Source organism: Lacerta agilis, chromosome 10 (assembly GCF_009819535.1).
Source record: "Lacerta agilis isolate rLacAgi1 chromosome 10, rLacAgi1.pri, whole genome shotgun sequence".
Lineage (NCBI taxonomy): Eukaryota > Metazoa > Chordata > Lepidosauria > Squamata > Lacertidae > Lacerta > Lacerta agilis.
In genome coordinates, this window is record NC_046321.1 from 43494883 (window position 1) to 43519316 (window position 24434).

Consider the following 24434-nt stretch of genomic DNA (forward strand, 5'->3'; position numbering starts at 1 on the left):
TGTTTTACACATAACATATATTTGTAAACTTGTTCATGCAAAATTAGTGTGCACAACAGGGAACTGTTTACTCCCACACCTTTAAAAAGGACATGTCGGCATTTTTTAAACTGTGCCCAAGACCTCTGCACGATAATAAGTCTTACACAAATTTTAAACTGCCAGCCAAATCAATTCATGTAGCTGAAACAGAAAGACAAAAGTTATACAAAAACACAGTAGATTTTTATATCAAGAAAAAAGGAAAAGGAAAATCATGGTCACAATTTTTTAAACTTTTAATCCTAAACATTACAGGGCAAACAGATGTTGGAATCTATTTCCATACACCATGCGTTTTAACCTTTTATTTCTATTTAATGTGTGTCCAAATCCACTAAAACTTGAGTGGTTTACAACTTTTTGAGTTATGGAAATACATATTTCTGGAATAAATGCTAAAAAAGCAACAATGGGAAAAAGCCAAACTGTCTCCGTAAAGGTAAAATGGAACATTGTGAAGATTAGATACTTTTCTGTTTGTTTGTTTGTTTGTTTTTAACTTGTCAATTCAGTGCATCGTATGGTTCAAATTAATGGTTCCCATTCTGAGTATCTAACTAGTGTCCATTGATTCCAAATTAGTGGACGACGAATCTTTCTGGATGCTTTCAAAAATGGCTGCAAGCTCAGGATTAGAGCTTATCTGTGACTGAAATTCGCTCATCAGTGGACTCTTTTCTGCTTCTGGAATGGTTAATAATGCCGCTACTGCTCTCATGGCAGATCGCTTCAGTTCATCTTGCTTTTCAAATTCCTGCTTCACAGAATTTGCTTTTACCTGTTTAGTTAAAAAAGATACATATTATATAAATTCAACAGTAAAATCAATCTAGAAAGCTATTCAAATATATGCAAACCCACATCAGTTAGTGACAGTAGAACAGAGAATACTAAACAAGAATGAATGAAATGTTTAGTAGCCTTATGTAAGTGGCCAACTTAAGAGATTCACTAACTACTGAACTATTACCCCTGACATTGTCTAGACAAGCCTCAAGATTAAAGCAAAGGTGCCATCATATAGCCACAAAAGCACGCTGCTAGAAATCAGGCTTTTCCTCCTCCTATCTATAGCACACTTCTTGCTTTTGCTTCAATCAAGACTATTCCTAGGTATAAACTGAAATAATAACTGAAAGTTTCTTAAGGTAAGACATGGGTGAAGAAACCTCTGAACGGACAGGACCACAAGCCACATATGAAAGCTGCTTACAAAATATGATCAGAGAAAAAACTGGGTGAAATAGAGAAACAGCATGTTGAGAAAGAATAGTGGCTTCAAAAGATTATCTTTCCAAGACGGAGTCTGTGACCAAAGTAATATGTAATGTAATATGTGTGTGTGTGTGTGTGTGAGTGAGAGTGAGAGTGAGAGTGAGAGTGAGAGAGAGAGACACACTATGCTTTACAATTATCCTGTAGGCTAATTCAAACCAATTCAATTCACACAATACCTTGGTTGTACATGTAGCACGTAGTGGTTCAACCAGTCTATCCAGCCTCTGCAAAACTGCACTTGGACATAGGGTAGACAGTCTCACCAGCATTAAAAATGTTAGCATCTGATTAAGAAGAAATAAAAATTGAATAAATAACCAAGCTTTAGCCACTGCTAAGAACAGATTTTAAGTATCAGAAAATCTAACTGTGACTCTACAAGTATAAGGGAAAAAAGCAATATCCAGGAGATTATCCATATTCTCTTGACTATACTTTTTGATGTTTCTCTACTACCAAACCAATCATTTGAATGTTGTCTTTATTAGTCAAATTCATGCTGAACTGGAAGCAATGGCTTATCAAAGCTGATAATATGCTATAATTCATATTGCAGGAAGCCTGTGGACTACCAATGGTTATTTCCCATAGAAGGAATAGTCGTTAAGAAAAACAGTTTCCATATAATAGCACAAAATCAGGGAAAAGAAAAGCAGCAGCAGACTTTGTCTTCCTTTCCTTTGCTGTCCACCCTAGGTGCTCCTCCAGAGCAGACTGTGGTGGTGCAGAGAGGCTGGACAGAGGAGAATAGGAAGGGGAAATCATGTTTGTGCAAACAGAAACTTGTTGAGTAAGTGGGATAACCACAACTGGCTATCACCCTGACAAGGAATTAGGTGCCCTACCTTGAGGGCAGAATAAAAGGTAGAAAAGGCTTTCATTAATTTTTGTACAAAGCCAATACCACCTCCCAGGTTTTTTTTGTTTTTTTTACTGTTTATTGCAATTGTTCAGCAACTAGCTTAGAAATATCTGCATTCGTATATATATATATATATGCATATGTATATGTATGTACATATACACATATAAACAAATAACAAGCACTAACCTTAATATCATAGTGATCCTTCAAACCATCTTCCACATGGTTTAGGAATTCAAAGATGTCTAGCCTATCAAGGCAGCTATCTAGCAGAGTGTACATACACTCAAAAGCTGCCTTTCTAATATCAAGACCATCATCAACTGTATGCTTAAATGGTCCCATTTCAACCTGCAAATCAGATCAGAAATTGTTAAATACACCGAATACATTTAGTTATTAATGAAATACTCTGAGTAAGAATTTACTAAGGAGCATTATGGCCTCAAGGAAAAGTTCTTAAAACAAGAGGCCATATTCATTGTTCTTCAAGTCAAGCTGATGAAAGTAGTGTGCATTCTGACAACAGTAAGTTTCCATGTCCCAAGCCATGAATCCCACCATCTGCCACTATTTATCTGGTTTTTAAACAGCAAGCAAACCTCAGTTTTCAAAATTATGTTCTTACATTTGCCTAGCTTTTATGAGATACATCTTTTGTGTATCATATAAAATAAAAACTTGCATCAAAATCATTTTTAGCATCAGATTTAACGTCAACATGGAATTTCCATTCACAATTAAGAGTAGGTTTTGAATTTGCAAGTTACACTATGTATGCCCACAATTCTGCAATAAGATGAATCACATTAAAATTAAATTGGAGCTGATTGTATGGGGAAACCTATATGACTTGTGAAGAGATTCTGGGACATTACTCATTTGGCTTGGCTCCCTTTGTAACAATGCACGTAGTGAACACAAAACATTTTGCACTGCTCTTTATTCCAGTAGCTCAATACCTTCCCTGTATTTTCACTTCTGGTATTATGAAAGATGTTTATTGAAATTCGTTACAATATGGCAGTTTTCAAATTATATTTCATGTATGTTCCTCACTCAAGGTAAACTTATGGTCTCTCTAACTCCTATCATCATATTAAATATTATGATAGTTTCTTCAATAATTCTAGGTAAAAGCACTCATATGCAAAACTTTCCAGAGGGACTCAGCTTTAGTTACCCACATAATTATTACAGAAAACAGTTGCCTGAACTTGCATGAGGATCTGAACACAAAAATACTTAAACAGAAAACATTAGCTATTCTAAACACCACTGCTTACTCACCCTGTAACAAGTGGATTACATACCTCTCTTATTAGTTCCTTTCTCACTTTTGTTTCATTGTAAAGATGTGGAAGCACAGTATCTAAAAGGTCCCTTATTAGTGATGGTTTATTGTGTGCTGCTGAATTAAATGTTACCAGAGCTACTCGTCTCACATTAAGATCTGGATCTTCCAATGTTTTCAAAAAGTCACCTGCAATCGTTTAAAAAATGTTATCAGCATATGCTCCTGTTCAATATTTTGAACTTCCCACTAGCTTCCCCCTGCCCAATTGATGTTTGTAAAAGGCAGGGCCATGAATTAGAAGAGGTTTGGTTAGTATGTCATCTCATGAAAAAAAATGGGCTACAGGTGACAAACAACAATACACTCACTATAAATAAAAAGTGAGTCTCACTTTCCTTATACATTTCCTTTTACGACATGTTGCAAAAACATAACTGTACTTTGTACTATCTGGTTTGCCTACATTTTTGTGAAGTAAGGCAGCAATTAGCATTCCAATGCATATTTACCTTTTGAACAACTAATTTACTCTGATAATTCATCAAGTTTGTGAGCAGTTTTTGAGAACTTCATGTGTACAGTGGTACTTCATGTTATGTACTTAATCCGTTCGTAACAGGAAACCACTCATAATATGAGGCGCACTTTCTCTAATGGCGCCTCCTGCTACTGCCACGCTGCGAATTCCAATCACATCCCAGAACAAAGGTTGTAACAAGGGGCATCTACTTCCGGGTTAGCAGAGCATGTAACCCGCAGCATTTGTAAGGGGGATGGTACATAACACGAAGTACCACTGTACAATCTTCCCCCACCCCACCCCCAGCTCCTCTATGAGTGGCATAATTAAGCAAATCTGAAAGCTGCCACTTTCTGTTTTCACAGTTCATAGTCTCAGACAGCCCTGTTTCGGGACTTTAAGAAATTAGTTCTCCAATTTAAGGGAAAAGCAGGTTTCAAAAAAACCATACAGGAAATGGAAAACACGAGTAAGACAAACCAATGACTTTAAAAGGAATAAGATTTTTCCAGCTACCATATCAGAAAGTATCTATTTTCCCAGCCACAAAAGGCTGGGGTTGTTTTTTTTAAGACTACATACAATTCAGTGACTCCACAAAAAGCCTCATTCATGGACTGCAGCAATTATACTGCACCTACACAACCTATTCTCAATTTTTATTACAGCATCTTTGAGCGAACATTTGTTGTGCTACACTAATATTGGACATAGCTTTGAATAAATTTATAGACAATACAGAAATTAATGAGCATGTTTAAACAAAGAGTTTGATTTAAACTGGGAGAATCCCTGCTTCCATCTAAAAGGGAAGCATAATCCTTTGCTGGGAAAATCTCAAGTACTTGAGTCACCCTCTTTTTCCCCAGACCTGAAAAAGCTACATTTGACACTGGTACCTAGAAAATACTGGCCTTTTAAAACACACTCACATGCACACACAGAAGAAAGGTATGTCCATGGTAAAATGCACTGCTTGAAATGATTGTAATTTCACTTACCTATACAATTCTTTAATAGTGGGTCTATGGGCTGCGGATGGTCAGAGATTGTGAACTTCACTGCAGTGACCACTGAACTTCGAGCATATGATGATCCTAATAACAAAAAAATTAACCAGAATGCTTGAACAATGTCCTCATTGTCCCATGCTATAGTATGCAATTACAAAAACATCGTGATTATTAATAACAATGACAACTTTTTAAAACACTGGTATTTTATTAATACATAATTCATCCTGTAGCATTTTCCTTAGTGAGGATTCAAAAAACTACTTACTATGCAAATGAATCACACAAATCCAGTTAATATTTTTTTTCCCAACAGCTGCCCCCCCCCATGCCAAATTACAAGCAGAATTTGAAAGGTTCCTAATGTTAAATTCAAAAGCAGTTTACCACATCACAGGGGGCAACCACTCCGGGTAATTAAGAAAAACAAATATAAACAGGTCAGATCTCAGAGGGCTGTCTCCAACTAAGTCAAACATTGAGCTGGCCTAACTTGAAATCAAAGGACTTCAGTTAGTTGGGTCCATTAGTTTCAGTGGGCAAGACAAATGCTGGATACAATCCACTGAAATCAATGGACTTAAATTAGTCAAGCAGGTATACTTGATGCAACACAATATTAGGTTCTTTACATGTTAAGCCTAGTTTAGTGTGTATTACAGTAGCAGTTCTGCTAAGAAGAACCCCCTTTCCGTATTGAAGCTGTCGGTTTAACACAACAGTTTTACAGATACACTGCAGGAATGTTAGGAATGCAGGGTTCAAGTTGTTAAAAACATTGAAAGTTGAGTGTAAAAAGTTATGTATTTTAAGATATTTGTTTTAAATGTTTAATCACAATGTACTATCTCAATAATAATAGTAGCATTGCCAACTTCAGTCCATATTTTCTCAGGATACTTTATCCTCAATACATTGTTTCCTTTTTTCTAGTTACTGTTTTTACACCTCTCTTTTTTGTTTTTATGTAATTCATATCTACCAAGTTGTTCTGGGGACATATTGAACGGTGAAGTATATCCAACATTACTCTTTGATTTTTTTTCTATAAGCAAATATTCTGATATCTGGACTCATTATACACATCTATTTGCTTGAATGTCTGAGCACTGGCCTGGATCACTAACCATTCCCCCGCCCCACTTGTATGCAAAGAACGTATTGTCTTGATTTTTATTATTTAGCTTATATTGTCTGACTGTGTTTGTTTGCTTGAATAATTCAATTTTAAAAATGGACAGCAGATCTACTAGAAATGTGTTCCACTAGAATTGTCTAGGCAGCAATGGCCAATTGTTCTATTCCAATAAGAACTGTAGCACATGGAATTAGCAAACCTTTTTCGATGATGGTAGGCTTAAGACTTCCTGCCCTTGTTTTTCTTTTTATCTCCATAAGTAATCACATAGCTAAAATGTCACCCAGATGAATCAAAGATGATCAGAACAGACAAAAACGATGTAATATAATCAACACCTGGACATAAGGGGTTTCCACAAAAATATACGGACATAGGTAATCTAATTTCTATTGGTCAGTATCAGCATCACTTTGACTGATCTCAAACTAACCTTGCTGCAATCCTTTTGGCAGGACAATATTAAATAAATCATCTCTTGTGTAATATTCTTTGTACAGTGCTTTTAATTTGGTCTCAAAAAATCCTTATAATACTTCCCTCTTAAGTGGGTGACATTTTCTAATTATTATCCGCAAAACATAACATAGTTTTCAGTTTTTAATAGTTACAATTTCTGTTTAAGACATGCACCGAAGAAATCTTTCTCTTCTATCAAATCCACAATCAATTTACTCCAGTCTGAAACTATTACAATTGAATAGGACCATTCTGGAGAAATTAGTTGTGGGTGGTATCCCAACACAGCACATGAAGATATTAAAAGTTTACAAACCTGAAAGCAAATATCCTTTAAGGCGCGGTAGCAGAGTCTCTGGGTCTATTAAAGTAAGCTTCCCCAAGCATTCAGCAACAACATTTCTGGTACCCTCTTCTGCACACTCACAGTGTTTCAGGAGCAAAGACCAGATGCTCTCCACATATGGTTTGAGGCCTTGCACTGTTGCAGAGCTAATTATCTCCTTCAAGGAATGGAGCAGAAGGTATTGCCTTTTAGGTTGACTAGTAATTTCTTGTAAGACAAATGGAAGGTATTCAGGAAGATTGCCAACACTGATGCTGCCCAATGCGTAAGAAGCTGCCGATTTCACTTCTTCACTTGGAGAGGAGAATGCTTCTAGTATTACAGATTTTAGCTCTATTTGTCCACTTAAGTCAATGTGGTGTCCAACTTCCCCAAGAGAAAGCAAAGCAAGGAGACGGATGGAATCTGTTGACCTTGAGTTCTTAACATCTTGAATAAACTGACCTACTACTGCTGGTCCCTCTTTAGGGCATGCTCGTGTAAGGGCAGCTACACATTTGGCAATGGAATAATAAGACTGCTTGTGAGTAAGTGCTGTACTCTGAGAGTACACTGGGCCCGTTAACATACGCAATAAATCCATATATCCTAAGTTACTTGTTCCAGTCACAACCAGAGCTTGGAAAAATTCTAGCATGGCACTAAGTGCTCCACCCTGCAATAATGGTGACCTCACCAGCCCAATAAGTTCATTCAGTATGGAGCCACTGATTTTCGAGAGAGAAGAAGGATAAACTTTAGCAAGGGTGGTCAGAAAACTAATGGCCATTTGTGACACATGCATATCACTCTCACTGATGAGAGGTGGAAGCTCATCCAGGACAGCATCAATCATAGCAGCTGTCAAACTGTCACTGTAGTTTTTGATTAATATATCTAAAGCGGAAAGAGTTCCTAGTTTCAGAGCTCTCTGGTTCTTTCGGAGGAAAGAAGCAAGAATAGGAACACCTTCTCCTAGAACTGGCCTCAGATCTATCTTCAGCGGAGAACCAGCTATCAGAGTCAAAGCCTTCACAGTGGTTAGCCGAGTGATCTCGTTTTTTAGTCTCTCTAAGAAGATCTGAAGTGTACTAGGAAGGTCAGAGCCAAGATTGTCGCCGAGACTGCAAATGATTTGACCCATACAGGAGATTGCCCTCTCTTTTACTTCCTGGTCAATATCAGCAGCTTTGAGTCTCTTGATTGTACATGTAAACAAATCTTTGATGTAAGGGCTTGCATCAAAAGAAGAAGGCTGATCCAGAGGCCGAATGACTTTCACAAGCTGCTGGGTAACCAACAGCGCCTCAGATGTTATTTTGTAAAATGGGTCTCCAACACATGCCACAACAGGAGGCACCAATGCTTGAACATGAGGGTGAAAAACTTGGGGTGTGTGATTGCAGAGGATCACATACAAACATGATAAAGCATCTATCTTCAGATTAGAAGAACTTGATTTGTCATTCAGTGAAAAAATTATCCCTGTAAGAAAAATAAAGAGTTAATTCACACAATTGTATATCTGAAGCACATTCGCTGATTTAAAGCAGGTAGAAACCAGTAAGTTTCTGAACTTATACAGTAGCGCAGAGGTAGGAAAAGGTGATTTGATGGTTTAACCAATATTTTTCATTAAGAGCAAAAAAATTGTCTAATTTTGAACCTCTTCTTGGCTCAGTTTACTTGGAACTCATCTTTCCAAACAAAGCCTTTTATACAAATCCCATTAACCCAACAGATTCAATCTAGGTTTTGCTTCTAACTGTAACCACACCAGGAATCCTTCAAAATCAGAGCTTCCTTGGGCCTGTTTCTGCTCTTTCACGCACCTAGCAGTCAAGCGATTTTACAATAGCTTAGCAGCAGCCACCCAATCTAAAAATTTTGTGCTACTAAAAGAAAATGGTTTGATAGAGAGAATAAAGCAGGGAGGACAAAATGGTTCCTATTCATGTTTGGGTGCTTGCCACTAGGTATTTTATGCTTTGGATGCACACTGGTTTTTCTAGTTTAAACAATCTGACTTGCATTACTCCTTCCCTGATCCTGGTTATATTTTTCACATTATTTCCATCTCTCATACCATTTCAAATCATTATTCTTTATGCATTTTATGTTCTATTTGAAACCACAGATAAAAAACTGCAAGTAGTATCTAAGTTATAGTCATACTGTGGTTTTCGAACAGCTTATTTCTCGAACATTTTGGCTCCCAAATGCTGCAAACCCAGAAATGACAGTTTGGAAGCCAAACATCCATTGGGGCTTCCAATTGGCTGCAGGAGCTTTGGTTTTTGAACGTTTTGGAAACTGAACAGACTTCCGGAATGGATTCCGTTCGACTTCCAAGGTACGACTGTATTACCAACCATAACAGAAATACCAATTATTAGCATCTCTTCTATCTGAATATCTTTCTCAATGAACTCCAGTTGCAAAGTACAGGAATAAATTCAATAGAGAACAAGCAAATGTACAGATATAGTTGTAGGAAAGCTTGGTAAAATACACACACATAGCACACTACATGAGAACCAAAATTCTAATAATGTGCCACTTCTATGCAAAATATATAAGCATGCTTCAAAGCACTACCAGATGTCAAGGTTAAAACTTTACAAAATGTTAACAAGTGAATTTAAAGAGTTTTCTCTGTAAACCACTTAAAAGATTTTGTTAAAAAATGTTAAGCAGTATACAAATTACCTAAATAAATCCAAATCCAAGATATATTTTTCATACCTGGGACAAGTACAGGAATATGCTGTGTGAGAGCGCCAGGCAAAACATTGACCAACTCTGTTAGCATGTTAAAGCAACACTGACGAGTCTTCACACTCTTCTCCTTCATCTGTTTGTGCAAGGCTTTAACAATGTTGGGAACCTGTAATTATTATATACTTGTTACAATGTTCAGCAGTTTTTGTGTGATACCTACAGGTTTTGTGTGATTCTTAAGTAAATATGAGAACTACAGACATTCAGACAGAAGCAAGCTTTTGGCACTTTGCAGAAAGCCCAGAAGATTTCAAAAGTAGCAAAGATGCCTAAAAGTAACACAAGCAAGTATCTGCTCACATAATGGGGTTTCTCCTTCCCCTGCAATAGATTTTGTGGGCACAGAGGAGGCTTGTGGGGGGAGACAGAAATCCTATGTCGCATTATGAAAGCAAGCAGTCACCATTCGGAATCAAAAGTGGTTGACAGCAGCACAATTCCAAAAAACTCCTAAACTTTCTAAAACACATTGCTTTAAGGGAAAGGTGCAAATAAATGTTTTCCCCTTTCTCACGTTTATCCAGAGCAAACAATATGGCCTTTCATTTTACAAAATAGCAATGTTATATCCACCAACCTGACTCTGAAGCATTGTTAAAGGAGTCTCTCCTTGTTCCATGGCATCAGGATCACACAGCCAACTCTGCACAGGACGTGTTTGTTTTAAAAGAGAGAGATATGCATGGAAAACATCAGCTTTTACATTTTCCTCTCGTTCCTTGAATCTAGCAATTAAAGCAGGAGACACTGTCTTGTAGAATTCTGGTAACATTTCATGTCGTGTACTGACAACAGCGTCCAAGCATTTCGCAGCTGCACGTCTAACTTTCCAGCTCATGTCATCATCATCACTGTATTCATCATCGCTCCCTTTTGGAGGGGAGGAAATAAAAAAGGTTTCTGTGTTATATATAAAATCATAACTAAAGCCCATAGCCTACAGATCAGTTTGTATTTTATTATTTGGGTATTTAATATAAATATAAACAAAGCATACAAGCAACACTAGGCAAATCAATGACTATCAATCTGACAATCACTGCTCTCAGGTAAACCTCATTAAAAGCAATGGATTTTCCAAAACAAACAAACAAAAAACACCACTTCACTGAACATTTCACATCATTCCCCCATTAGTTATAATTGCCAGTTTGCAATTTACAAAATTTGATTACTCCCTGCTGGCCTCCAACGGTAAGAGGCAAATTACTTTCATACAGGCTGGGCTAGAGAGTGTCCTTTTCTAACAAAGCTCTGCCATTACACTATGAAAACATTTCATTTAGAATACTGCACTAATAATTGTATGTGCTATCTTTAGATACTTAAATATTTCAATCTTCACACAAGTTCACCTTGATCATCATCATCTCCACCATCAGCATCCATAGCATTCTCATCTTCATCTTCATCATCATAATTGTAGTTGGGATCATATGTAAGGTACTTAAGACAAATGTTTATAATGGTAGTTACATGAGGATAAACTTCTTTAGGACATCTGCATAATAAGCATAATATTAATTAGGAATCTATTGACAATAAAGCATCACTCAGTATTGCTATATGATTGAACTGGGTCTATCAGCAAAACTGTATACAACAATGGTAAAGCCTACTTAACTTGTTCATGGTTTTAACAGATACGTGTACTCCAGGGAGAGCCAGAAGTAATATATAATAAGTGGTTCTCTCTGGCCAAGCTAGTGAAGAATCAAGATTTTCAGGATAAAATGGAAGGGCAGAGCTTCTGGGTGGCAAGCCCAAGGGTACCAGAGTAATCTGGAGAAAGTGACCCAAATGAATTTATTCTGAGCTGATTTTGGCATAGTCAGCATTACTTCCCAAGCCAAGTCCCAAGCAAAGCCAGTGCACAATGTGCAATCTCTCCTTAATGGGCAACTTCCTCTCATTTAGAGGTGTGCATGCCAGGAAGATCTAACTCTGGATAAATCTGGATGTTTAGATGCCCAATCCCACTCTGTTACAAAGCAACAGAAGCAACTGGGGGTAGGGGCAGAGAAGGAAGAGTGGCAGGGCAATGCAGGAATCTGATTCTGAGGTAATTCCCACACACTATTCTAAATTACATGGGAGATCATATTTAGCAAAGAATTCTTGTGCAGACGTTTACATCACATATTAGACAATATCAGATTCTGCACATGTTCACTGCAACTGATGCTTTGGATAAACATTATTTTGTAGCATTGGCACATCATAAGGACTAGTTTGGCTATATCTATGTACCCTGTGAAGTGGTGATTTGAACAGACTTTTAAGAATCCACTTCTCAATAGCTGCATTATTTATTCTAGGGAGATGTTAGTTGCATTAAAGTCAAAGAGAGCAATGCAAGCAGTAAAAAATTAATCTCTTACCAATGACACTCAAAATATTATGCAATTTAACAGTTTAAGGGTTCCCACCATGCTTTACCAGAGCCTCTTCTCAGTGCCTCTAAAGCCTGCTTTCAACTTATTTCATACTGTAAAGTTAACCAGGAAAAAACAAGTGCACCTACTACCGCCTTACCTCCTAACAAAAGATTCAAATGCTTGAATGCAATATTCTCGAAGCTCATCATCATCTACATTACAGAATTTTACTACCAAAGGGATAATTTTTTCCAGGTATTCACCTGACAACAGAAAACAGAAACAGTCATTCATGGGGAACATTTAACATTTCATGTGAAAAATAGGAAGATTCCAATAATATGCAAATTTATTTACCTATTCTATGACCTGCTTGCCTACTGATGGCAGCAATACACTGTATATAGGTCCTTGTTGTTGACATGGAATCATTTTTAGAAAGCTCTGTCAACAGATGCTCAATGAGGTCAACAAACACTATGTTTCCACAACTCATAACAAGATGACCAAGAGCAATGATGGTTCTTTTTCTCACAGCAAGCCTTGGACTAGTCAGCTGAGGAAGCAGGCATGTCAGAATAGAAGGATGGAAGTTAACGAGCAATCCTCCTTGCCTTAAAATAGACAAAAATTAAGTTAGAATAAAACCAATTTTATTGTCCGGGCATTTCCATTTTTTAAATTTTATTTAATGGAATTTGTAAGCCACTTAATCATAAAAACCTCTAAGTGGTTTACATAAAATAAAGTATAGACTGAAATTATCAATAAAGGTCAAGGGTTACAAACTAACATATATATCACACCAGCAGTTAAGAAAATATGCATTATAAAATCAAATTATATATTAAAATACATATCAACAGCTGGATAGGCTTGCCTTAACAAAAATGTTTTTAGCAAGCACCATAAACAGTACAGGAAAGGTCAATGGTGAAGGGAGTATAGGTTCTGCCAAACTAAAAAGCATACTCCCTACAAGTGCAGCATGAACATTATGTGGCACTTATAAAAGTGCCAGTTCTGTAGACATCTATAAGGTAAGGCAATCCTTCTAGTATACTGGTCCCAAGCTTTAACAACTTTCTATCCTAGTAGTAACACTTTCAATTTGGCCTGGAACAAATTGGCAGCAAGCACAGATTTCTGAGTAACGGTGCAAAATGCTTACAAGATCTTACTCCAGGTTTCCCCTTAAATTTACACTCCAAACTTTTCCCTAAGTATCTCTTAGCTGTCTTTTCTCTATCCAAAATATCAAAAAGCTCTCTCAATTATTGAAAATGGAAGCAATAACTAATGCAAATTCAGCTTCACCATTACATTTATTATGCATTTAACAACTTTGCACTCATTCAGCTTCATTAACATTCTCTTCAATAAAGTTTCCAGATATTTGAACTGCCTATGAACATTACATAACTTTTAAAAGGAATTATTGTTCACAAGCATTTTTAACATGCATGTTTACCTGCTTAGCATATCAGCCATGATGTCTAAGGCCTCTAACTGAACAGACACATCCTCTTGCTTGGCGATAGCACTTGTAAGACGCCCAGTGATCTTTTTACAAACATTAGCTGCTAATGCAGAACCTAGAAATAGGGAAACACCATAATAACATTTTGTCAGCATACATATACAATTTCACAAGACATGTAACAAACTTGGTATGAACTTGAGCCATTTCCCAAACATTTCTGTCTCGTGAAAGATTTCTTAGAACCAATTATTGTGGGTAGCAGTGTTAGTCTGTGTTGCAGCAAAAACAACTAACAGTCTTGTGGCATCGTAAGGACTAACAAATTTAGTATGACAAACTTTCATGGAGTAGAGTCCACTTCATTCTGATTACTGCCTAATAATTTCAACTCTGGTAATGCAGGAAAAACACACACACATGCATACACCATAATCCAGTAAGAGCAATCCATGAGTAAAGCCCTCCTTGCCTTCCTGATCATGGCTCAAATTTCACTGAGGATTATTTAGAAGCAGTATATTAGAAGAAACTAGCTGGTACAGCAGAACAGCTGCATATATAAAGACTTCTATCACTGTTTTACAAGTGAGAATTTCAATAAAGTGTTGCACTCTTAGTTGTTGAGGATATTCCATTCCATTTTCATCCCCTCCCAGTTTTGTTTTGTTTTTCTGTGAGCATTCTGTGCCCACTGAACATGTACAGTTATCATTGGTCTGTAACAATAATAATAATAATAATAATAATAATAATAATAAAAATTACTTGTACCCCGCCCATCTGACAGGGTTGTTCCAGCTACTCTAGGGGGCTTCCAACAGAATAAAACAGAACACAGCAAAACATTAAAAACTTCCCAATACAGGTTATCCTTCAGCTGTCAACTGAAAGTCGAGTAATCGTTTATCTCTTTGACATTTGATGGGAGGGTGTTCCATAGTGCAGGTGCCACTACTGAAAAGGTCCTCTTAATTTTTCTCTCAATATTTTTTATACTTCTGTAAAAATTGCCCCCCCACCAAAAGTGTGTTTGTGCTAAATAAACAATAGCATTTGCACCTCAAGATTATATAAAGGGAACACTGTTGTTGTAAAAGTCATAGTAAGGTACTTTCTCAAGCTTTTAATTTGTAATTTGAACTTCATTGTGTGTTTCTTTCACAGACAACACTAATTACACAGAAACTCAGTAGTAGCGCTCCTTTCCTAATATAGGAAATTCACTGACCAACTAGCAAAATCAGTATCCCAAACTGAAGGCCATTAAAAATAAAATCAGGTTGAATTGTGGATTTTTGCAATTTGGATTCAATATGTTCTGTTTATTTCCATTATTTTCACTTTTCTAAAAGTACTGTCACAAGTAGTCTGAGATTAAAACCAGACTGAGCAACTCTCTTCCTTGAGGTGAGGATTCATATTTAATTTACCGGTAAGTGGTGAAATTTAAAACACTAGTTTCAGCGTTAGGCACAACAGGAGGTGAATTACCCCCAGAAAAAAATGTTTGTACCTTAAAACTTAGAAATATTTTTGTGTAATTCTTGGTATGATCAATAGCTAGCATTAACAGAGCCAGTAAGCAGCAGAAGAGGATCAGGATGAATCAATGGGGCCAAGAAGAACCTTCAGTTGGACAGAGTGGAATGAGGTACAATGTTGCTGACCCAGAGGCCCACTGAATTACTGTAGACTGCTATCCTTGTGAAACTTCAAATGTTACAAAGTGAAAGCATCAATTACACCACACAACCTTACTGGGAGAAATTAACTATGACTGTAGCACAGTTTGCATACTTTCAGGCATAAATCCTGGGCCATGCTGCACAACGTAATAGTGTTATAGAATACCATACACAGAACCTTAACCAAAGGCCATAATATGTCCGCCATCTTTAGATCTTGAATTCTTGTCTCTTCTCCAAACACAAACACCCCAGCTAAAAATCAGAACACAATAAGGACATCTAAGGGCAAAGATTACCATTCCCCCAATTGCATCAGTTTTAAATAACCAGGCAACAGAAAAATCTTTTATCTCCAAGTTAAGTAAATCTTAATGTTAGAATTTAAATGAATCAGATTTCATTAATCAATATCAAACTAGAAGAGAAATGACTAAATATAGAGAAGTAGTAGAAATTACCACTGGAAGCAGGAGGAAGTTCTCCAATGACTGTTTTAAGGCCAATGCTTGAAATATCACGTAGCTGCTCTTTATCAGAAAGCATGTTAGTACAGAGAGTATCTACAATTGTCTCCACTTGGTATTCTTTCACTTTACTCACCAGGGGCCCAAGGCTGTAACGAAACCAAAACAATACTGAATTAAATTTAAAAACTGATTCATCACATCTAAAATGTTAGAAATTCACTTATCTGTACAGTCGTACCTTGGTTGCCGAATGCCTTGGAACTCGTACATTTCGGCTCCCAAACGATTGAAAACTAAAAGTGAGTGTTCCAGTTTTCAAACGATTTTTGAAAGCTGAATGTTCAGCGCGGCTTCCAACTGGCTGCAGGATGCTCCTGCGGCCAATCAGAAGCCGTGTCTTGGTTTTCAAACAGTTCCAGGAGTCAAATGCACAGACAAAATCAATCTACGGTAACCTGCATTCGGGCAAATATACATTTTTGCATTGAAAACTACTTACACTTTTATAAAACTATAAAACAACCTGGGACATTTTCAAAGTTGGCAACTAATGCCACATTTACAGGATGTATAGGGAACAATTTATTGGAACTTAACTCCATAAGTCAAAAAACAGGGTTTTGAATGCATAATAAACATGCAACACCAAATGGTGCTGGAGAGTAAAAAAAAAAAAAAATCTTTGTGATTTTCCATAGCGTTTCCCCCCTCTTTTTGTTATAACGATTTAATTTCTGAGTTATTTACAGTGTTTTTTCCCTGTGTGTAGATCCACCCTAGGCCCCCAAATCCCATAGGCAATTTTGATAGGTCAATCATCCAACAGCAAATATCAGGTGAGTTTTTCTTTCTTTCTTTGCACACGTGGTTTGATTTCAGGTGCTGCTGATAAGCGGTGCCAGCAATCCCGACTTTCAGAATGGAGCCACATTTTTACCTGTCCAATACCTGGTATCATATATTACGTCTGATACACGGCAAGTGGGTGTGGCTTGGCCAAAACGGCCTCAGAGATCAACTGGAGAAGCCTGCTGGGGCTAATTAAGTCCACAGGCCTAGGGTTCCCCACCGCAGTATTAACATCATAAATACAAAGTGATAATCTACTCTGTTAACTAACATGATATTTAGTGACATGTCCAAACCAGTTACTAACAACTTCAGTAGGTTATTTCAAGCTGCATCTTCACATCAGGAAAAGTTAATAATTAATTTTAAATTCATGTCCGTTATCCATAATGACACAACTATCCAACTTCTAAATATATCTAAACCAAACACCATCTCCTTAGTTATACAATTATATGTAGGCTAGCTAAGTACTGTAGTAACTACAGGAACCGTTCCGATATTAAGAAGTATGATCAAGTGATCATTCACTCCACCTTTGACCTTCAAACAGATGGGACGGCGTGAAATACAGATCTCTACCTTGGAATATACATAAGGAAAGACTCTGCAGATATTTATAAAAATATGAAATGTGTAGAAAGAGTGAATACTATATTTTTTTCTTCAAGAGGCAACTAATGAAATTGACCAGCAGGAGTTTCAGAAGGAACAGCAATATTTCACTGACTAATATTCACAAAAATGTAATCAAATAGAAAACAAGAATATGATCTACAGTGGTACCCCAGGTTACGTACTTAATCCATTCCGTGTTAACAGTACGTAACCCGAAAAGGACGTAACCCAAACAATTCATTCTGCACATGCACAGACCGAAACCCCCCGAAAAAACCGTGAAAAACGCTCTGCGCATGCGTACGTAATCCGAGGTACGACTGTATCTCCATTTTACTCTGCTGGTGATCTTCTCAGGGGCATCAAACATGCCTTTTCTGGAGACAAAATGCTGGACTAGAAAAACAAAGCAATTCTTACATGCTCAATATAGAATCAAGTCAGTGCATAAGAATTTAAAAACTCTAATCACAGACACATACATACCATTTGACTGCTAAATTTTGTACTTCACCATTTTTATCTTCCAGCAACTTCAGAATCATTTTCACAACCTTCCTTTCACTATCATCATCTAACTTGATAGAATCTTTCTGTAGTTCAGTCATCAAATCGTTTGTTGCCATAAACCTATACAAAAGAAAAGGCAATTTGTATACTATAGCTTTACAGCACAATTTAAGTTAATGTTTTCCAAGATTCATATTCAAATGGACTTATATTAAAAACCATATCAAGTGTATACACTTGACTTGCAACTTGCACAGGGATTATGTTCTGGGGATGGCACATAAAGCCAAAATTGCAGTGTTAAAACAACCCCAGAACCGCCCCACGCAAGCATCCTTACCCTCCCAAAGCCAGCACACAAAGCAGGTCTCTCCCCCCCCCCCTTCGCCAATGCATGCAAAAGCTTTTATGCTCTCTGCCTTACATACTGTACTTGGCTCTGGAAGAGCTTTGTGTAGTAAGAACTTCTCAGAGCCCAAAGAGCAAGGCAGAGAGTTTAGTCGCTCTTTCCACACTTTTTCCTGTGGCAGGAAGAACTTTTAAGCTCTCCACCTTGCCTCCATTTAATTTGTGTGGTGTCAGCTGGCTGATCGCCAACCATGTAAAACTGTGATTGTGGAAATTAAATGTGCACAAATGACAACTCGACTTTTTCCCATCCCTCAAAGTTCACTAATGTAAAAAGATGGGCAGATTACTTATGCAGATTCCCCCTTCTCACTGCAGCCACTTGGTCCCCAACAAACCCTGATCCAAAGGTCTGAGAGGCCTTCCAGAATGGCATGAAAGGTGATGCAGGGAGACTTGCAGCAGGAAGGTGGAAATCAGTAAAAATCACCTCTCCTACTCTTATGTAATAGTGGATGCTTCCACTGAATCAAGATCCATTCCATAAACAGAATGGTAGCATTAGATGTCATTCATAACTAATAAGCAACATAAAAAATAAAAAAATCCTTCCAGTAGCACCTTAGAGACCAACTAAGTTTGTTCTTGGTATGAGCTTCCGTGTGCATGCACACTTCTTCACGAAAGCTCATACCAAGAACAAACTTAGTTGGTCTCCAAGGTGCTACTGGAAGGATTTTTTTATTTTTTATTTTGTTTTGACTATGACAGACCAACACGGCTACCTACCTGTAATAAGCAACATGCTACTTTTGAATATTAGGGTGCAAATATTTTAATAGTAGTTTTCACAGTATCTGTATCAGCAGCTTTTAATAAATTTGTAATATTTTATTACATTGAAGAAGTTATCATATGCAATATCTTTTTGCTATAACATAGATAGGTTCTAGAGCACAGTTCAAAGGCACATGTTGTAATAACTTTGCTAACACTAAGCAAGTTTGGAAGGGTGGCACCGCAGAACTCTATACCCACCCTGAGACCTCCAAGTATTAGGCAGTATACAAATTTTAATAAAATAATAAAAATAAAATAAGCCTAATGGTAGAATAGCAGGTTATAAATGTAATAAATAACAGCTGCACAGAATATTGGAAACAACTTTATATTACTTTGTCATGAACAAAGGATTGTTATTGTTTACTGTGGTTTTTATTAATGGAGACTTGGTCAATATTACACAGGGGTCTTCTGTTTCTCTCAACACTCACTAGCCTGGTCACCCCTGTACAGCAGGAGTAGCCAACATGGTTCTTTCAAATGTTATGAACTACAACTCCCACCAGCCCAGACAGCATGGTGAATTGTCAGGGGTGGTGGGAGTTCCAAACCATAATGCCTGGAAAGCACTGTGTCAGCTACCACTGCTGATGCATGCTTTTTGCTCTTTTGTCTTAAGATAGATTCTTTTGTTCTTAAATGATGACAGCTACTGAAGCACTATACTGTTTTTTATACATCTTAGCATTGCACCTGTCTGAAGTTTTGCAGGTAGGTAAAGAAAACACCTGTAGCTGGCTTCTGCTTGTCAGGTTTTGTTTTATCCATATGGCTTTTAACACAACGCTTCTCAAAGGGCAGGAGAGGATGGCAAGTGTAGTGGGAAGATTCAAGGACAATCAAATAAACATTTAAACATTTCAGTGTAGTATCATATACATAGTTTTTTAAGTTGAAGAACATGAATGGATGTTGTTATTGCTTTATTTTCAAAATGAGAGCAAGAGCATCAAGTGATCCTGCAAGCTCATACCTCTCATTGCATTGGTATACATACAAGGGTCAGTGCTTTTTTTCTAAAAAAAATGTTTGACTCAAGAAAACCACCATTTTAAAGTTCAAATCTAGAAAAATAAATACAGTAAATGGACAAAAGTACAAAGATTCACAAAATGTTTATGGGTATGTGTACCCCTGCGTCCCCCCTGAAAAAGCACTGCTTAAGGTACGTATGTAAGAGGCTTTTTTATAATTACAGTGGCACCTTGGGTCATGAACATAATTTGTTCCGGAGGACCGTTCTTAACCTGAAACTGTTCTTAACTAGAGGCATGCTTTCGCTAATGGGGCCTCGAGGTACTACTTCTCGGGTAGTGGAGTTTGTAACCCAAAGTGTTTGTAACCTGAAGCGTTTGTAACCCGAGGTACCACTGTATATTTTGGAAATTATTCATGTTCTTCTGTAGCTGCATTGTTTTATACTTTATGGATGCCCATGATCATATTATAAAGTAGTTATGTTCTATGTTATAAATGAAGCAAAGCTAGGAGTTGCTTCTTTTTGTTTCCCAATGTATTTCTTATCAATAAAAAATTCTGTGTGGCACAAGCAAACTTTTATTCTGAAAGTGTAACCCAGAGAAGAGTTTGTGAACCACTGCTTTAACATTGCAGTTTAATACAGTGACCAGCCATAGAAAATTAAGTCCAATGACAGGGAAACCTGCCAGGGATGAGTTTAAGTCCTACATCGTCTTGAGTGCTACAGCTATTAGTCAAAATGTATCATACAAATCCAGAAAATAAACAAACAGCACCAACAGTGGAAGGAAGGCAGATGCAGTCTGCCACTCAGTTATTTAAGCAAGAAATAAATGGCAAGGCTGAATATATCTTGAAAAATCTATCACCCGCTGGTTCTACATCCATAATACCAAGCAAGGGCAGGAATCCAATTCTGGCCACAAATATGCATTACTGAGTGCAAAACCACAAAACACATTAACTGCAAGTACAAAAGGGCCATTCACATTTTAAGAATTAGATTAATTCTTCAGTACACCCATTTATATGCACCCCAACTGTGAAAACAGTAAGAGATATATTCTAAATAGATAGAAATAAGTGTAATGTGGAAAAGGGCTCAATAAATGAGCCACCAATCCAAATAATTATTCACCACTTGCTTTTCCTGGAAACATTTCAAGGTCTGAGCCCTAAAACATTTACAAAATATTGTTGAAACTTTAAAGTTGATTATAATAGGGGATTTGCAATTTCTCATACTTTTACTCATTTTAAATTTATTAAAAATGTTGAAGTATAATTTGACACTGAAAACTATGATCAATAACAATTTGTATTAAGTCATCTTGCGTGTATCTTCAATGCACACAGTAAATTACTTGAAACTTCTTTCAAAGATATAGGATGTTTTTGTTGTATTAAAAATGTAGTTCTGCAGCATTTATGAAAAACTAACACACCTAGGTCATGCCTTCAAAGCTTCATTTTTAAAATGAAATCATGGAAAAAGATGGCTCCATCATGCTGCTACACCTAGTACCACATGCCCCAGAGATGTACTGGAAACTCTGGAATCAATCACCAGCCCAAACTGGACAAGTGACTAGCATCATGATGTTTAGGAACTGAGTGAATACTTTTAAAGAAGGTTTCCCCTGAGGTGTGACCCAGTGAGGGCTGGGCGATATCAGGTTTTCAACATGGCAATATATCATCAGCTGAACATCACAATATATCACAATGTCTGAAATGAGGAGGGAATTATGTAGAGGCAAAAACCTGATCATTTATGGAATATTGATTGTACATCTGTAGAAATGCTTTATAGTTTTTAGAGTTTGTAGGAATAGTTATATTGCTTTTGAGTTTGCATAAATGGCTTTATTGTCTTTTAAGACTAGTACTTTTAATATTTTACGTCATTTCTATATTCTTGTGCACTGCTTCAATTGTTTCCGACTGTAATGGTAATGGGTACAGAAAGTCCTCAATGTTCTCTTTCCTGGCCAACAGGAGTACAGTTTGAACAAATGCCAAACGTGTGATCTTGAATGATTGCTACCTGTACCTCTTGACTCAAGTAAATAAAAGACGCAGTTGGGATTAATGGTATTACATTTTCTCTCCCTTACATGTACAGGAAAATGCAAAATGTCCCACAGCAGCTTAGTGCATAGGTAAGACCAGGGGTCAGCAAACTTTTTCAGCAGAGGGCCAGTCCACTGTCCCTCAGACCTTGTGGGGGGCCGGACTATATTTTGAAAAAAATATATGAATGAATTCCTATGCCCTACAAATAATCCAAAGATGCATTTTAAATAAAAGCACACATTCTACTCATGTAAAAACACGCTGATTCCCAGACCGTCCATGGGCCGGATTTAGAAGGCGATTGGGCCGCATCCAGCCCCCAGGCCTTAGTTTGGGGACCCCTGGGTAAGACACATGCTATGTGAGATCATGTGTTTCTATGTTCCCACTTCTGTGGAAAATACCCGCCTTCTTCTCTTTTTGGAATTAATCAAGACACATTACTTTTACACTAATGTAACATACTAACCATAGGTAGCATTAATCAAAGTTCACAAGTAGCTTCAAACTCCAGCTTGAAAGTGAACATGATTATTTAGCATTACCATTTGTGCAAAAATAAAGCTGCTGCATTGTAGCAAGCTCTGAAAATGAAAGAGTGGGGAGAGAGGAAGGTGTGTCTGAGCCCGTGGGTACACTTCTGGTCCTCCATTCAAAGTTAGGAGCTCTGAAGTAAATATGTGAAGGGGGGGGGGGGTTAGAAAAGTAGTGGTGGTGGGATTAGAATAGGTATTCCCAATTTCTTCCAGACCTTCACATCTCAACTAAGCCAGAACCACAAACAAATTACCGGTACACACAGAAGGATTTTCTGACTGACATGAGAGCTGAAAAGGAAGCAGTTGCAATGCATACAAGAAGTTTAAAATACAGAGGAATATATCAACAGGTGAGCTGCACATTAATGAAGGAGCTCAAAATGGCAAGCCAAATTATGGAGAAGTGACATCTTCAGGAGTGCCTCTAACTAGCTCATATATGGTACATTTTCAAGAATGGACCAGCACCCATTCTGAGTAACACAAAACAAACAAAATCAAACTAGTATGAAGATGTGACAAGTAACTTGGTTCATTAAACTGATGCAGGTGCAATACTTCTAATACCTTAACCAAACCATACAGAATCAGGGTTGGGCCACAGGATTTGCACTGCCTCACTGCCCTTCACAGATGAATTCGTGTTTCTGTACTACCACACTTACAACTACATGAAACATAACAAATTCTTATACAGGAACAATATCTATGTAGTAAAAAAATATGCAAAATGCATGTACAGTATGTGAATACCTTTTCTGTTACACACATTACCACATGTAAAAACATAGTACATTAAAGTACATTCTCTTAAGGAATGTTATTATACTAAGGTCAGTTTTGACAAGGAATGTGAAACCACAAGAAGTTAGAGCCAATAGTAAACTCTTATCAAAAGTATTGCATGTACTGAAAAATACTATTTCAAAGGATCAACTATATTGCCTGATTAAGAATGTTTGTGTTCAATTTAATGCCACCTATGGCATTATGGATAAAAATTAAAACCATTTTGTTGGCCACATTCTTATTACTGTTATTTACTAATGAGGAATGAAATGAAGCATGTTCTACCACACCAAAGAGAGAAAACCCAGTGTGTCTGCAACATTTTATCCATCTTCTGTAATAGAAACTGGATGTACTGTATAAAAACTAAATCACTATATAAAAAATAACTAAAACAGAGCCAGTGAGTAAGCACAAAACTCAATGGGCCAATGCTGATGTTAAAAGTAATCCCTATGTACATCACAATATTCACAGCCTGATACTCTCTGCACGTTTACCAGAAGTCCCAATGGTCAACAGAGCTTTTGTTCCAACTAAACCTGCTTTAAGGCTGCAAATACAGACTGTCGGGGAAAGATGTCCACCTTACACGGCAACACGGGCGAGCATAATGGGAAGTACAAAATGCCGAGCAGCCTTCGGGGTTTCGTAGGAAACAGCAAACTTGCGGGTAACTTTCCGAGGAAAAGGGATGTTAGAGCGGCTGCGCCAGGGCCTCCTGGCTCCCATTCGCAGCCCTGCGGAGCACAAAAGCCACGAGCGGGGCTCGGCCTCCTCCTCCTACCCAGCGGGCGCCAACCCAGGCCCGAGGCACTTTGGGTGCGGCAGAAGAACCGAAGCGGCTGCGGTGTGGCCGGGGCAAGCCGGAAAAGGCCGGGGCGGCGGCGGCGGCAAGGGTGGGGGGAGAGATCGGTCGGCGGTATGAGGGTGAGGAGGCTCCTCTTTTGCCTGGGCCGAGACTGGAGCTGACTACCTGAGAGGCCTTACCTGAAGTCCTTGTCGCTCGACGTCATTTTCTCCAGCAAGTTGGAGATGTGGTACGAGGCACTCGCCATGTTGATGGTCCCGGTGGGGGCCGCGTCTCGCCGGCTCCACGTCGCCCAGTGCTGTGTGTGGCGGCTGCTGCGACGGGGGGAGTGTTGAA

At 37.8% G+C, this 24434-nt stretch overlaps 1 protein-coding gene across 1 annotated transcript; it reads right to left on the bottom strand.

Annotated features, from left to right (window-relative positions):
• On the bottom strand, positions 1 to 24434 carry CAND1 (cullin associated and neddylation dissociated 1). The gene is made up of 15 exons (XM_033162850.1): positions 24278 to 24434; positions 17688 to 17831; positions 15726 to 15880; positions 13568 to 13691; positions 12454 to 12710; positions 12254 to 12359; positions 11074 to 11219; positions 10296 to 10588; positions 9683 to 9824; positions 6929 to 8422; positions 5004 to 5099; positions 3499 to 3668; positions 2372 to 2536; positions 1497 to 1604; positions 1 to 820 (listed from the first exon to the last, which is right to left on the bottom strand). The coding sequence occupies exons 1-15, from the start codon at positions 24343 to 24345 to the stop codon at positions 596 to 598; spliced, it is 3693 nt and encodes a 1230-aa protein (XP_033018741.1). The 5' UTR covers positions 24346 to 24434; the 3' UTR covers positions 1 to 595.

Coding starts and splice junctions, on each gene's coding strand:
- CAND1 (XM_033162850.1), bottom strand. CDS start 24,345: ATGGCGAGTGCCTCGTACCACATCTCCAACTTGCTGGAGAAAATGACG. Junction 13,692..15,725: donor ACTTCCTCCTGCTTCCAGTG/GTAATTTCTACT, acceptor CCCTATTTCTAG/GTTCTGCATTAGCAGCTAAT. Junction 1,605..2,371: donor AGGATCACTATGATATTAAG/GTTAGTGCTTGT, acceptor CTTCTTAATCAG/ATGCTAACATTTTTAATGCT.